Raw genomic sequence first — 12,599 nt, forward strand, 5'->3', positions numbered from 1 at the left:
AATGTATGGTTTATAGTAGTAGTCTTCTCATATGGGAAAGTGACTCCAAGGGCCCGGGTGCGATCGCAACCTCTGCACCCCCTCAAGTTACGCCCCTGGCTACATGGATGCCTCCACTCTGTACCAGTCTCTGCACTGGCTGCCCATCTCCTTCCAAATACAGTTTAAAGCAACCCCTTAACGCCGAGGCATACATTTTTGGGTTTCCACGTTTTATTCCCCATGTTCAAAAGTCTATAACTTTTTTATATTTTCCATGTAAGGAGCTGTATGAGGGCAAATTGCACTTCATAGTGATGGTATGTAATATTCCATGCCATGTACTGGGAAGTGGGAAAATTCCAAATGCAGTGAAAATGGTGAAAAAGCACATTTGCGCCGTATTCTTGTGGGCTTTGAATTTACGGCTTTCACTGTGCGCCCCAAATGACATGTCTACTTTATTCTTTGGGTTGGTGTGATTATGTGGATACCTAAGATCTATAGGTTTTATGTTTTCATACATTTCCAAAAATTAAAACCTCCTGTGCAAAAAAAAATCTTGATTTTGCCATCATGTGACGTGAATAACTTTTTCATACTTTGGTGTACAGAGCAGTGTCATTTTTTGCGACTTTTGATAACGTTTTCAACGCTACCATTTTTAGGACATTTGATCACTTTTTATTTAATTTTTTAAATATTCTTCAAAATGGCAAAAAATAGTATTCTTGACTCTGGGCGCTATTTTCTATTACGGGGTTAAAACGCAGTGAAAAACCATTGCTATAGTTTGATAGATCTGACATTTTGGGGCATGGCGATACCTAACAAGTTTATGATTTTACTGTTTTATGTCATCTAGGGAAAGAGGGATGATTTGAATTTTTTCTTTTTACTATTTTTCAGACCCCCTAGGGCACTTTAACCCTAAATTGTCTGATTAATCCTACTGAATAGGTTAAAACAGGCAGCCTTGGGTTGGAAGACCCGAGGCTGTCATAGCAACCAATCGCTTCCCCCTCGATGACATCATGGGGGGGGGGCATCTAATCCAAGATGGCGGCACCCACGTGCTGCCAAGAATTAAACCCAACCTCCAAAGCCTTAAACAGGCTCTTAAAACTTATTTCTTTAGGCAGCCTATTACACCCACTAAACGCATGAAAACTGACCCATACTGAACCATCCTGCCCTTATCCCTGAGGGCGCTTTCACACTATGCGTTGCGTTGTGCGTTTCGTAGTTGATTCGTTGCAAAGGCTTCAGCCTTGATCACGTGCTGAGGTTACGTTGTGTTTTATCAGATGCAGTGAAAACGCAATGTAACCTCAGCATGTGATCAAGGCTGAAGCCTTTGAAATGCATCAAAAACGCATCAAAAAATGCAAAGCATCGTGTGCGTCCACACGTTCAGTTTTTCAGATGCAGTTTTTGATTCCCAAACCAGGAATGGAGTGAAAAATAGAGGTGGAGCAGCAGCTCTCAATGATATGCTCTCCCATTATCATCCACACCTGCTTCAAAAACTGCATCTAAAAAACTGAATTTATGACCGCAGTCACACACCGCATTTAACGCATGTGTTTAAAAATGCATTGCAACAGCCTCTGGGTGAAGACACACATGGCGTTTTTGGGCCGTTTTTGGGCCGTTTTTACTAAGTGCGTTTTCAGATTGTTAAAAACGCAAGCGTTAAAAAACGCATCCGTTTTTTTAAAACGCCTGCGTTTTTGTCCGTTTTCCGAAATTGCGCAATGAAAAACGGACAAAAACGCATGCGTTTTCAAAAAACGGATACGTTTTTTAACGCATGCGTTTTTAACGATCTGAAAACGCACTTAGTAAAAACGGCCCAAAACGCCACGTGTGTCTTCACCCTTAGGGGTATGCATGCGTTTTTAACGTTTCCAGATTGTAAAAAAAGCATCAGTTTTTTTAAAAACGCACGCATTTTTGTCCGTTAATTGCGCAAATTCGGAAAACCGGACAAAAACGCATCCGTTTTCAAAAACCGCATGCGGTTTTTACGATCTGAAAACACACTAACTAAAAACGGCCCAAAAACGCCACGTGTGTCTTCACCCTAAGAGAGATTTGCCTGATTAAACTGCTCTTACCACTAGTTTTCACAAAACATTGTGTTAACAAACGCATGCGTTAACAATGTGTTTTGTAAATGCAAGTGTTAAAAGTTGTTTAATCAGGGAAATCTCTCTTCAGCTGTTGCAATGCGTTCTTAAACACATGCGTTAAACGCGACATGTGACTGCACCCTCAGGTCGGCGCCACACAGGGCGCTTTGTCTGCGCTCGCAAACGCAGACAAAGTCGCGCCCACCGGGGCGGGCCTAGGCCCGATCGCATCGGCGTTTCTATGGAAACGCCTGCGATCGGGAACGAGCCGCCGGTGTTTCGCGTTAAATTAACGCAAAACACCGGCGGCTCGTTCCCGATCGCAGGCGTTTCCATAGAAACGCCGATGCGATCGGGCCTAGGCCCGCCCCGGTGGGCGCGACTTTGTCTGCGTTTGCGAGCGCAGACAAAGCGCCCTGTGTGGCGCCGACCTCAGGGTTCGGTCACACGTTCAGTTTTTTCAGATGCAGTTTTTAAGCCAAAAACAGGTATGGATGATACTGGGTTGCGACAAATAATTAAAAGGTGCTGCTCCTCCTCCTGCTTTTACTCCAATCCAGTGTGACATCACCCTAAACGGTTCCTTTCCATGGCTGGAGTGTGAAAAAAATCTGTTTGTAAACTTATATGCAGCTCACCTGAGCCGAGTCCACCACGCTAAGGGAGTCTAATGAGGTCTTGTTTGGTTGTTGGAAACAGGAGCAAACCAACTAGCTGACTGTTTTGAGCGAGACATTTTATTATAGAAGTTCTAGAACCAAAACATGTTTCACGGTCTAAGACCACCCCCTTTTTTAAATGGATTTTGCTAAAATGATCAGTAAAATATATAAGGTATTCACATCAACTGCAAAAATAATAAAATGGATATATAAATATATGTATATTCCAAGTACGGGTAGAAGTAATATCAATAAAGCAAGTGACATGTGTAAATATGTAAATTTCATTGAATTAACCTCATGTATTTTATGACGATTTTAAAGTATAGTGGGGGCGCAGCGCCAGACAAAAAAAAACTGATAAAAAGCAGAGGATATAGCTAACACACTAACCTGATGTCTGCAACTATCATGTGACAGAGAGCAGATGCTTAAGTTCTGGGCTTGGAATCCCAGGCTTTTTTTTTTTTTAGAAAAGGGGTGGAACCAGAGGAGACTATGAGCCAATCGTGTACCTGCTCCAAGTGATTGAGCAGGCTTGCAGGATATATGCAATAAGGCCTTATATATTCAGTATATAAGTATATCTGCATTACCCTGCCTCCTTGTTCATGATTGACAGGCCTCACTGCTAGGACATGCTGCTTTATGGAACATTGAGAGTGCTCTGTTACATCACTGACCAGTTCATGTTATGTGTCCAGGTTGATGTCATCTAAGATCCTGTTCCATTTGCAAAGTCTACCCCATGTAGGTATCTGATTACCTCCAATGAGAATGGAAGGAGTAGAAGTTTATGGAGGTTGCTGTAATCATGCCATGATACTGCCATGTGATCAGATACATACATGGGGTAGACATTGCAAATGTAACTGGGTAAAGGGCCTTAGATAACATAACCCTGGTCACGTGATCCTGAGAAGAGATGTGAGACATGGGAAGGTGTAGATGGGAGGGGTCAGCCAGGCAGGACAGGTAATATAACAAACTTTATTTATGGGGACGTGAAGGAAAGATTTTTAGCTCAAAGAAGGTTGTCATTTAGTTAATAGGCTCTATGGGTACATGTCACTAGCCGTTTTTGTTGTTGGGTTTGGTGAAAAGTCTTCTTTAGGGTGCGGTCACACGTTGCGTTTAACGCATGCGTTTAAAAACGCATTGCAATAGCTGGAGAGTGATTTGCCTAATTAAACAGCTGCTAACACCTGTGTTTACAAAACGCAACCGTTAACGCATTGTTAACGCATGCGTTAACATTGCGGTTAACGCATGCGGTTGTTACCGCATTGTTAACGCATGCGTTAACATCGCGGTTAACGCATGCGTTTTGTAAACACAAGTGTTAAGAGGTGTTTCATTAGGCAAATCACTCTTCAGCTATTCCAATGCGTTTTTAAACGCATGCGTTAAACGCGACGTGTGACCGCACCCTCAGAAAGCTGTTTGTCATTGTAAGGCTGCATTCACACTAACGTATACCTGACGTGCCATAGCCTGGTGGCCACACGTCGGCATGCGGGAGAGGAGGAGGGGGTGACCCCCGTCACTCGCCATAGCAGTCTATGGTGGACATATGTGTGGCCGCAAGCTTGCAAGCCCAATGTGCATGAACCCTAACACACACAAGTCAAAATCATTGTAATGAAGAAATGCTGTAATGTACTGCATTGTAGGACGTTATTAGAAACTACAGATCAAGATTTAACTGGATACCGCTTCTAAAGGACCATGTGCTCAGTTTCAGTCATCATGTTGGCCGGGTTATGGATACATAGATTTGTCTAATTTCTAAGAACATTAGAATGACCCAATTTCGGACAGATCTAACATCTTTTACAAGCAGTAGTTATAGATGGATGGCGGGCTTCTATTCCTCCACTACCAGGGGTGTCTGTCAGTCACTCATCTTCCTGCACCTACACAATTAGAAGTCCCCAGTTCTCATGCGCAATGTGAAGTTGCCCAGGGTCAACGATCAGTCTGAGACTCCTCACTAGCAAATCAAAGGTAATTAAACTCAAAATCAGAGAGACCATTAGGACCTTAATTTTTTTTTGGACAGGCTAGTGTTGTGGTTTGACTTTAACAACATGTCCTGCTGAGCCAATATATGTTCATATGCAAAGGTTGGAACGTAACAAATCTTGTTTATCACGGCCTGTTACAAAAATAAAAAGACACCATATACTGTATAAACCCAAAAAGGCATTAAAATTTATTAATTGATGCAGTAACAATTCTTTATTTACAGTAGCATTATTTGACATCAAATACGCAAATAAGCATCAGCAAAGCAATATTAACTTGCATAAGTGTATTTAAAATCTCTCTAAATAGATCTACCTTTGCATAAACTGCTCACACTATAGAAATAGACATCAATGCAGGTGAGACAAAGAGCGGCTTAGAGGAAACTCAACTATCCAAAGGAAGCGAAGAAAAGAGTCAAGACCTGCAATACTGTAAGCTTTCTCCTGAAGATCCATATTTTATATATTGCTTTATTTTACCCTCGTATACTTCTTTTACTCCATGTCAATGTCACACACACGCGCACGCACACACAGCGATTTTTTTTATTTTTTTTGTAGAGGAGTTCAGCTGTACAAATAAAATTCACAACCAACAGGAAAATAGGTAGATGGCGGAGGATACAATTAAAAGGATTTTTTGGAACGAGGTCCATCCTGACTGATTCCAACAAAGATCCGGAGATGGAGTCACTGGGTTCCAAAATGTACACAATATACTATACAAATATTATACATCAAACAGCTATGTAGGAATATACAATACTTAAAAACAGATCTAAGGCATTATGCTATTTTCATTAGCATTTTGAGGTTCTTGCACGTAGCATCTTTTTTTTTTTTTTTTTTTTTGTCGAACTTTTTTAAAATTCTTTTTATTCACCTGTAGTAAGAAACTTAAATAACCAGTTTTAGTCTCTAAAAGAAATAACTGGGAAGAAAGAAGACAAAACCATTTGAGGTACAAACTTTGAGAGCACTGGGTGGAGCCGTTCAGGCTACCGGGGTTTAGAAGCTAGCAATTTATTGGAGATCTTTCAGTATGGAACCAAAAAAAAAAAATATTAAAAAAAATTAAAAATTTCCTGGTTACAACAAAATGTTGTGCAGACACTTTTCTGGTAAATAGGCAGCACTCTACAAAAAAAAAAAAAAACTCCAATTCGCGCTTACAGTTAATGGCTTTTGCTGAGTTTCAGAATTAAATTGTGTTTCTTTGGGCTCTAGAAAGTGGAGTTAAACCACCGCTAAAAAAACGAAAAGAAAAACACAAGTCATGTCCACACCTAAAACTGTACAATATACAAAAATCTCCCAAAAAGCAAAAAAAGAAAAATCCCAAACCCCAAAATTATTGGTACAAGTTCATTCAATGAGGCTATTTGTGTGGTAAGGAAAGGGGTCAATGACACGAGGAAATAGTAGATGTTAGAGAAGTACCGGCGCTCAATGCTGGATGAGCAGCGGATAAGAATAGATGATGGGAGTAGTACTACAGCTACAAAAGGGGGGCAGCTGTGAGAACAGTTCTGCTCTCAGACACTTCCGAAAAATTGTCCCCATTTAATCTGTACAATTTGACTCCAATGTATAATGACTGGTGCACACAAAGCGGCAGTAGAATACAGCACTCGCTTCCCTAAAGCAGCTCAGGAAAGAATGGAGTCATCTATGGATCAGAGTAGGTCTCGGTAAACCCAGTGTACATTCGCTGGGGTAACTACACAAAAAGGTGACAATTTCTCTCGTCCAACATTTGTCACATGGTTTTAAAGTGTCACAACTAAGGAAAGTGAATGCATTGTTATGTTAGCATCTACTCCAAAGAGGAAAAAAAAACCCCCCAAACGTTTTTTTTTCTTTTTTAAGAAGGTTTCATAGGAGAAAATAAGTGTGAAATGTGAGCCGCGATACATTAAGTGGCTAAAAATTGAGCGGTGTCACTATGCGAGTGCTAATTAAAAGGGTCCTACCAGATTCTCACATTGGGGCACCTCCTATAGTAGAAGATACGGTTCTGTCATGTCTAATAGAAGGGCGCACCAGCTCTGTGACCTCCACTTACTGTAATATGACTGTATGGAGAGGGGTGAGGACCCGTCTTTTGGATACAAGTGTACAGGCTTGTGCTTTTTGATTGATTAGGGTTCTTCTAAATGTGCGGGGTGGGGGAGTGTTATGTATGAAAACAGTGGAACAATGTATCAAGGGTGTAAACTAAAAAACGGCTCAGTAGACAAAGACATAAGGGAGAAGAGGAGAAAGTGAAGGGGAGTTTGTACTCGACAGTTTGTCGGAAAAGTATCCAAACTTTCATTTTTTTAAACAAGATCCCGTGAACTGTAAACCTCATAAATGGACAAAATTAGAGAACTGATTCTTATGTCATTCACGAGATCATCTTTACCCATTTCCTTCTGATGTAAAATGATTATATGGATTGGGCTGGCCCAAAAAAAGGTCACATTATTCGCCATTCACATTAAACGGTTAGCAATTTATCAAAACGGAAGCGTCTCAAATCCGGTGCTCAGTAACGTTGAGGGAAAGTGATGGAGACCACACAATTCCGAAAGAGACTTTAATTGCGGAACAAACCTAAACCATTGGCAACAAGGGAAAGAACAAACCTGTCCAAGGAAAGTTACGGAGCGTCTTCTCAAAGAATCATGTGATCTGTGTGCGATTTGCTAATATCTAACAAACGTGGGGTCCAAAAAGTGCAATTCTTGGGGATCCACATGCCCGGATATGGTGCGTTTTCCTACTTCTCTTTGTGAATTAGCCAAGTGAGGTATACGTGTGTAAAAGCGTATGAACAAGAGCAGGGCTGGAAGATACACTGCACCGACAAGGGGTAAAGGAGACTGCTGCTATAACTGCGGAAAATATTCAACCATTGGGGGTAAAAGTAATTCAGAAAACTGCAGGGTATGAAGAAAATAAAATTATAAATTATTGTTGCGTTCAACACAAAATGTGTTTTGGTCTAAAATGCTGAACTGATATATACATCCATATCCTACTAGAGGCTGGATCAGTAATGTCCTGGTGCAGAGCTCTCTCCTGTATACAAAAAAAATACCCAAAACAGCCACAAGAGGGAGCTTACAGCAGGCTGTGTTGCTTCAATGTACAAAGTGTAGTCAGGAAGCTCCCTCTAGTGGTAGCAATAGGTAGCCAGAATGTCATTGTCTACATCACTGCTCCCCATCAGAAAAATAAAGCTCTTAACATCATAGAAATTTATTTAGAGATTAATCTTCACAGAATTAAAAAAAAAAATATTTAGATGGAAAGACAATGGCATCAAAAAGGCCAAAGATTCACTCAGGTACAAACCTAAAACTTTTATGCGGCACCACATTTGCTTCGGGTCTTTAGGGGTAGGTTAAGTTTTGTCAACTTTATCAAATTTACATCAATGAGTAACAGGGAAACAAGCTGAAGCCTAGTGAACTCAAGTTCATAGGGACATGCCAGTTTATTGCAATGTGACATGTGGTATTAAATGGTGGTCCAAATCCGTGGTGGCACTCCAACTTATCAGGTTGCATTAAAATATATATATTTTTTTTTTTTGTTTTTTTAAACACAACTGTAGAGTGCTCATTTCAATAAACTTTAGTCCTGGAAAAAAAAAACATTCAAAGAGGGCATATAGGACTAAAACAGAATGTTTTTGTGTATGTAAATGATAAAACTTTGGTCTATGGTGCATATTTGGATCGCAAGTGCCTGGGGGTATAAAGCTGACAAATATTTTGGCTCAGCTGTGCCAAACACTGGTCTAGAGTGGTGGTTCCATCGACACAGTAGGGTACCGAAATATCCTGCAAGTACGGTGTGATTCCAGCTCAGGATGTGGTATGTAAGAAATGTGAATGTGCCAGAAGAATACAGTTCATGTGCAAGATTTCATTGACGCAGCTGGACAGTAATGTCATCCATTAAGGCCAAAGGGGTCCTAGCAGGAGCACTTGACACACTTGGGACCACCTTGGGGGCATATGTTGGTATATAGCTGAACACGTGACTTAGCCTGCTACCAGATAATGGCCAAGGTGGACCCGACAGACTCCCTTTAAGGGCAAAGCTCAGCAGAAACTCACCCCTCCACCATCCAACATCACTGAAAATAATTCAGATGAGCATATGACATTGGCGGTGCAAATGCGGTCTCCGTCTCGAATGAATATTTCAGTACAGGTTAGAGAATGAACATGAACATTACAAGGCTGCTTGAACTTTTCACCATCTTTTATTATCCTCCCCAATGCCTACTGGAAGCAATCCCACTATCAATTCAAGCGATTGATGGGAGTCTCGTCAATGGTGTGTAAAGGGTGTGGTCTCCTCTTAAAGAGGTTTAAAAAAAAAAAAATTACAAAAAATGTTCTCTAGATGCACTCTAGACTAGTACACCTCAGATTATACAGAGTTCGAAGCAAGACGTTAAATTTTAGAAAGGGTTTACGCCTACAAACTAGTTTTATCAAAAGCGTCGTGACCTTGATAAGCCACAGTTCAGAAATTACCTATTTAATACTGAAGTACCTTTTTAATTTATTTATTTTTTCAATTGACAACACATTTTTTTTTACAAAACAAAATGCTTACAAATAAAAAAAAAAAATCCCCCTCCCCCCCAACTTAAATTATTGCTTGGTTACACAGAAGCTATTTTCATGTTAAATGTACCATTAAAAAAAAAAAAAAAATCCACCCTGTTGTAGGAAAATTAAACCTGAAGAGTTTGTAAAAGTTCGGATCTCTTAAAGATTCTTTGCAAGTTAAAAATGTAATTGGTAGAGGAGGCTACCCGAAGATTAACCTCTTCTTGGCCTCGCACGGCTATTTTAAAACGACAGTGTTGTAGAAGTGGCATCGCTGAAAGAAACCATAAGTGACAAGCTTCTTTTTAAAGGAACGATAAAATCGGCGTAAAAGGATCTGCACCCCAAAAATTTTAATTTAAAAAAAAATAATAATAATTCACATTCTGCTATACTCAATTATAATGCACAGCAAAGCACTGATAGAAAACAGTGGAAGGCCGTTCCACTAAATTTTATTTCGTGTGATATCTATTTTAGTTCGAGATCTTTGTACACTCCCTGCTACAACTGACAAAAGCCTCGGAAAACATAAACCCCTAAAAGAGTAGTCAAAATAAAACCTGCCTACCCCAAATCATCTTTTCTACAAAATACCCAGTCCGTGTAGGTGTCCAATAGGAATCCACAGTGCCTTTACCCAATCTTAGCCATGCTTTGCTGTGGTGCATTTTTAGTAAGAACCTGACTTTCACCCAGAAATTTATAGCATCCCACCCACAAATAAAAAATATACATTTCCATAATTAAGGGGAAATAAGGGGACGGGGGGAGAGTAGAGAGAGAGAGAGACACAGCCTTCATGTGGTAGCAAAACTATCTACTGAGCTAAAAGCCCAAGAAATATAAGGTTAGAAACCAGTGTCAAAAACTTGAGAGAAGAGGAAAAGGAAAAACAAAAAAAGGAAAATAAAAGCATAGTCTTTCCTTAAATACATACAATTAAATACATTCATTTCAAATAGTCCAATGAAATTTGCCTGTCCATCATGACTCCACAGCAGGTATCTAAGTCGCACTAAGGTGAATGCAGTGAACAGACGGGGCCACCGCTCTGTCTTCTAGCTCCACACTGCCCGGTGAAGAGGCTGCATCACGGAAAACACAACTTCAGCTTTGAAAAAACTGGAGGCAGGGTCAGGTCACCTCGACAAGGGGCCTGCAAGCTGGCATCTCACACCAGTCTATAACAACACTACCAAGGTGACGGTACTCTTCCAGACCAGGGGGAAGGTTCACGCTGGTCAGTAGAAAGACAGCACATCCCTGGCATCTTCAGGGTCAGCAGTACTTCTGGAAAAAAGAATTCACAAAAAAAAAAATTAGACAAAAATTTCTTCACCAAAACAAGATGACAAAAATATAGAAAATTCGATTCTCACTTCCTTTAGGATCCCACTTTAAATGAAATCTACCATCCAAATTCAGCATGATAAGCCAGGGACACCAAGTCATAGATCTACGCACCATGACTGCTGTAATATTTGTTACCCTTCCTTCTAAAAATCAACTTTTAAAATTATGCTAATGCGTCAGGGAAAGGACTCTGGGCGTTACCAGAGCTTAGGAGGCCGTTACATTATGCAGGAGCACTCCCCTCACTGCTGAGGGGTTAGTGAGAGTGTAACAGCATGTGAAGCTACATCACGGAGGGGCTCTGGTAAAGCCCTTCTGGCTCATCAGCTTTGACTTTAAAAGGAAGTAAAAATGGGAAACATCTTAATAGAGGGAATGGCTTCTTTCCCCACTTACTTGGCTGATCTTCTGATAAAATAAGTTTCACTATACAATTACAGCTGAATTCTGAATTATTGCAGTATTACATATAAGTCTATGTAGAGGGAAGGAAGAGGAGTGAGCAGGTGCTAAAGTAAAGCTTGGGAGGACTCAAAATCAGACACAAAGCCTGAAAAGGGGAAAACTGCTAAAAAACCGGTAATTACTCACCGGTAATTGTGTTTCCTTGAACCACGACAGCACCCAACCAGAGAGAGAGAGGGATCCGCCCCCAGGGACAGGAAACCCAGACTTCAAATTCTGCGGTACGCCCCATCTCCTTCAGTGGATTACAGAGACTGTATGGGACTTAATGTTCTTGATTAATTCTGACCACCGTGTCATTCAGTATCACTTTCAATGAGAGAATCTCACACCTCTGTGACACACACACAACACTGAACACCCAAGTGTGAAAAAGAATTTACAAGGGAGGGAATAACCAGGGTGCTGTCGTGGTTCAAGGAAACACAATTACCGGTGAGTAATTACCGGTTTCCCCCTCTCACCACGACAGCACCCAACCAGAGAGAATAACATAGATGAAATCCTTAGGGAGGGATAACCGAAGAAAGAACCCTTCGCCCAAAGGAAAGTTCCTGTGCACCTGCTACATTTAGCCTATAGTGCCTATAGAAAGTATGTGGAGAAGACCAGGTGGCAGCCTGACAAATCTGATTAACTGACACCTCTCTGCCCAAGAGGAAGAAACTGCTCTAGTGGAATGGGCTTTTAGACCTTCTGGTATCGGCTGACCGGCTGCTAAATAAGCGGAGCTAATGGCCTGCCTAATCCATCTAGCTATAACTACCGCTGAGGCCTTCTGCCCCCTATTCTTGCCACCAAAAAGAACAAAAAGACTATCAGATTTTCTCCAATCTTTAGTCCTATCCAAATATAGCTCAATGGCCCTTTTAACATCTAATTTGTTAAACTCCCTCTCCCTATCTGTAGAAGGGTTACTGCAGAAGGATGGGAGCCTGATCTCCTGGGATCTATGGAATCTAGAGACTACCTTTGGTAAAAAGGCCGGGTCTGTCATCAGAACTACTCTGTCATCCAAGATCTTGAGAAAAGGCGCTCTACATGACAGAGACGATATCTCTCCAACCCTACGGGCTGAAGTGATAGCTACCAAAAACACAACTTTAATGGTCAGCCATTTTAGTGAACAAGACTCCAGGGGCTCAAAAGGATCTCTTATCAGATAATTTAATACCAGAGTGAGGTCCCAGGGGGGCACCGTACATCTCCTAAAGGGGGTCATACGAGATGCCGCTTTTATGAACCGAGATATCCAGGGATGAGAGGCTAAAGGAGACTCAAACAGGGAGCTAAGGGCAGAGATCTGAACTTTAAGGGTGGCAGGTTTTAGGCCCTTATCTAATCCTGCTTGCAGGA

General features: G+C 41.1%; 2 protein-coding genes across 7 annotated transcripts in view; both read right to left on the reverse strand.

Annotated features, from left to right (window-relative positions):
• The window catches only part of PRDM14 (PR/SET domain 14), a 36,132-nt gene extending 32,905 nt beyond the window's left edge, over positions 1–3,227 (reverse strand). The window contains exon 1 of one of the 2 annotated variants that reach the window (XM_072151762.1): positions 3,170–3,227. The gene's annotated coding sequence lies outside the window, so the exon portion shown is untranslated. Of the gene's footprint in view, positions 1–2,752; positions 2,840–3,169 lie in introns of those variants that run through there. The other variant, XM_072151763.1, reaches the window with a different exon arrangement.
• A 1,734-nt stretch (positions 3,228–4,961) lies between these two features.
• The window catches only part of NCOA2 (nuclear receptor coactivator 2), a 144,084-nt gene continuing 136,446 nt past the window's right edge, over positions 4,962–12,599 (reverse strand). For all 5 annotated transcript variants that reach the window (XM_072151767.1, XM_072151768.1, XM_072151764.1 and 2 more), the window contains one exon: positions 4,962–10,715. In XM_072151767.1, coding sequence (XP_072007868.1) covers positions 10,704–10,715 — 12 coding nt within the window. In that variant the 3' untranslated portion in view covers positions 4,962–10,703. The remainder of the gene's footprint in view (positions 10,716–12,599) is intronic.

The sequence above is a fragment of the Engystomops pustulosus genome, chromosome 5, assembly GCF_040894005.1.
Source record: "Engystomops pustulosus chromosome 5, aEngPut4.maternal, whole genome shotgun sequence".
Taxonomy (NCBI): Eukaryota; Metazoa; Chordata; class Amphibia; order Anura; family Leptodactylidae; genus Engystomops; species Engystomops pustulosus.